The 3066-nt window shown below is 33.5% G+C and overlaps 1 protein-coding gene across 3 annotated transcripts in view; it reads right to left on the bottom strand.

Moving 5' to 3' along the window:
- Positions 1-3066, bottom strand: part of LOC106464515 (protein NDRG3-like) — a 53440-nt gene that overhangs the window by 7118 nt on the left and 43256 nt on the right. For all 3 annotated transcript variants that reach the window (XM_013924662.2, XM_022392251.1, XM_022392252.1), the window contains exon 11: positions 824-908. In XM_013924662.2, coding sequence (XP_013780116.1) covers positions 824-908 — 85 coding nt within the window. The remainder of the gene's footprint in view (positions 1-823; positions 909-3066) is intronic.

The raw sequence follows: 3066 nt of genomic DNA, 5'->3' as shown, positions 1-3066 counted from the left end.
TTTTTTGAGTTGCACCTGATGATGACAAAACCTTGTTGAAACGTTGTACATTTACTGTTATATTAAAGTTTTTCTTCATTACCCATTCAAGCCGTCTCCAGCCATTACAAATCAAAGTATGTTAAAACACAGTAAATGTTTTTGTAGAACTAAGTCATTTTCACTGTAATTTATGTTTTATATAACACTGTTTATGACACCCTCACCCTCTCTAACACATCATAATACAGGCTTAGACACCCTCTCATCCCCAAGCATTATGTAATTTGTGAACGGTCCCCAAATGATTGTACAATTTATGATCTATTATCATTTTTTATTATCATCACCAATCAATTTCATATTTAAAAACTACCTGTGACAAAATCAATATTCGTAACAAAAACTGCCATGTCACTAAAATGATGTAACAAGAATGCACCTGTCACAAGTTGTCCTAGTAACAATGTGGCAGTAACTAAATGTTCATAACCAAATGTCTGTATCCCCCCTTCTCATGGCATGTATAGCTACAACTTATGTATTAAAACTTGATTCTTTTAATTCAATACATTGTGTGTATGCAGTATTTGTAGTTAAAATGACTCATGATTCAATCTTATAGCATTAAATTTTCAAAAATTTTCTAAGGAACATGCTCTCAAGCCTCCCTAGAAATGGCATGCTTTGCTCACATCATGTGTCACACTGTTTAGCTGTGGCAATGGCCTTACCACTCCAGAATTGCTATATATATATATCTGTAACAGTGATTTACTCTCATTGTAAATAAATAAACACACATCTTTTTACACATGGATATAAGGCCTACATCAAACCTTACCAAATCCCAGGCCTTGTAGAAATAACCTCAGAACTTCACTCACTTTTCCTGGTTGTTCTTCCAAGGCCATTCCACAATCAGAAAGCTGGTAAAAATAAGAAGGTTTTGCTGGATTTATAATACAAAAAACAAAAATAATTCTGACAGACTTTTTCTTTTCTCTTTATTTTCCAATTAAACACTTCAAATAATTGAATTCTCAAAATAGACGAAACACAGGGGAGAGCAACTCCTGTACATGATTCATTTAACTCTTCTACAACTCAATAGATAGCACTTGTTCTTAACATAAACATAAATTAAGTATAAATAAAATTAAACATTCTAAAGGTACTAAGAAACAGTCACAATGTCCCAAACTCATATGCCACAAGAGAAATTTGGCTTTGAAACATAATTGTCTGTGACTCACTGGTGTGTCACACGGTACATAACTAAAAGTCAGTTGTGACTCACCAGTCAGTGGGGCACATGACAGCAAATGTGTTAAACAAGAAATGACAACTGAAGTATGTTTATAAACATTAAAGTTGTATTTCAACAGTAGCTATGTCAAGATATGCAGAGAAAGAAAAATTTTACCAATGTCTACAAAGTAGATGATTCAACTCACAAGTAGCAATAAAAAGTAATGTTCTATAAAATTAAAAACCTTGACATATTTTTTTAAAATTTCATCAAAAAAAACATTGAATGTAAATACAGATATATACACACACACTCTCTCTCACTCCTTCTCTGTCTGTTTGTGTTTTTTTTTTCCATAAATTACACATGCCTGCAAATTTAAACTTCATAAAAGTTGTTTTGGTTTTAATAGCAGATTTTCCATAATTCAGCTGCACAGATTTTCAAAAATAATATTCATTTTTTCTATCATGTAAGGATTTTTTACAAATTGGGAAGAAAAAAACTCTTACTTAGATCAAATTATTATTTTATTTACCACAATGAACATTTTATTATTATGTTTGTCAACAAAAATAAAAACAAACTGAGAAAAAGGGAAGAACACTGATGTCAAACGAACATGCATCCTCATTCATCCTGATTTATTTTGTGAACTCTAAGTCTTTTAATCTCAAACTACATGTTGTGTTCTTTCTTTTATGTATTGTGTCTGAAACATCTTGTTTGAATGACCAGCAGTAATCAATCATTATGCTGATGTTCTACCTTTCCCGATACCTCCTGTCCATGTCCCTGATGTCTTGATGAAACCTTTCCCCTTGTTCTTTGCTGACAGCACTGAGATTTTGAGGGAAATAGTCAATATGTTAGTGTAAGAAATTAACTTTCAAGCTTATATTACAACCCAACTCTTTGAATTTATCGAGCATATTATTGACAATATTTTCACAATTTGGGTCCCCAACAGTCCCCACCTTTGTCTAAAGCCTTTACAAACTGCTTTATCAAGCCCAGTTTTATGTGAAGTGGAGGTAATAGAACTTTCTTTGTGTCAATCAAACTTTCACATTCAATGTTTTTCGATACTGGTATCATGGTATCTCCATAGCTGTTGCTTCATAATCCAGTGCTGATTTCATGCTCTGCTGTCCCATTCACACAAAAAACATGGAAACTTTGTATAACCAGATTGTTGACCCAACAACAAACAAAAAACTTTTAAGTCTCCATACAGTAGCCAACCATGTTCTTTGTTTTTGATCTTATCAAAAAGTTTGAAATTTTTGTACGTTTCCTTCAAGTGAACCAAATGAACAATAGGAAAAGATGCATATATATTACCACTGTGAAAGAGAATACCATTTAGACATCTTTTGGAGGAATCAATGAACAATCGCCACTCATTTGGTTCATAGACTGCAGCTCCTAACATTGGTATTAATTCAGCAATATTGTTGCAATAAACCAGTGAACCTTCTTGCAAAAAGTATGGTATAAACTCTTTCTCCCAATTTCTGCACCAGTAAAATGATGTCCCTGGAGAAAGTAAGTTCTTAGCCCAAAGTCTGGGTCCCAAAATGTCTGAAGAATCCTTTGGAAGGCCTAAATCTCTCAACAAGTTTACCTTGTGTGAAAAGTTGTGGTTCCCTACCATCCATACCATCAAATCTATTGACATCAGCTTCAGAGTCAGATGAAACTGTGTCAAGAGTCTCCAGTGGAGTAAGTACAGGTACATCAGGTCCATGAGCAACATGTCTTATAGCAGATTGAAGGTTCGGATAAGAAATTTCCTTTTATTTCGAGTGTTGTAGCCTTGCACATTACGTGAG

This window comes from Limulus polyphemus, unplaced genomic scaffold (genome assembly GCF_000517525.1).
Source record: "Limulus polyphemus unplaced genomic scaffold, Limulus_polyphemus-2.1.2 Scaffold1673, whole genome shotgun sequence".
Taxonomy (NCBI): Eukaryota; Metazoa; Arthropoda; class Merostomata; order Xiphosura; family Limulidae; genus Limulus; species Limulus polyphemus.
The sequence above is the reverse complement of the archived record's forward strand: the minus strand, read 5'-3'. Positions and strand labels throughout refer to the sequence as shown.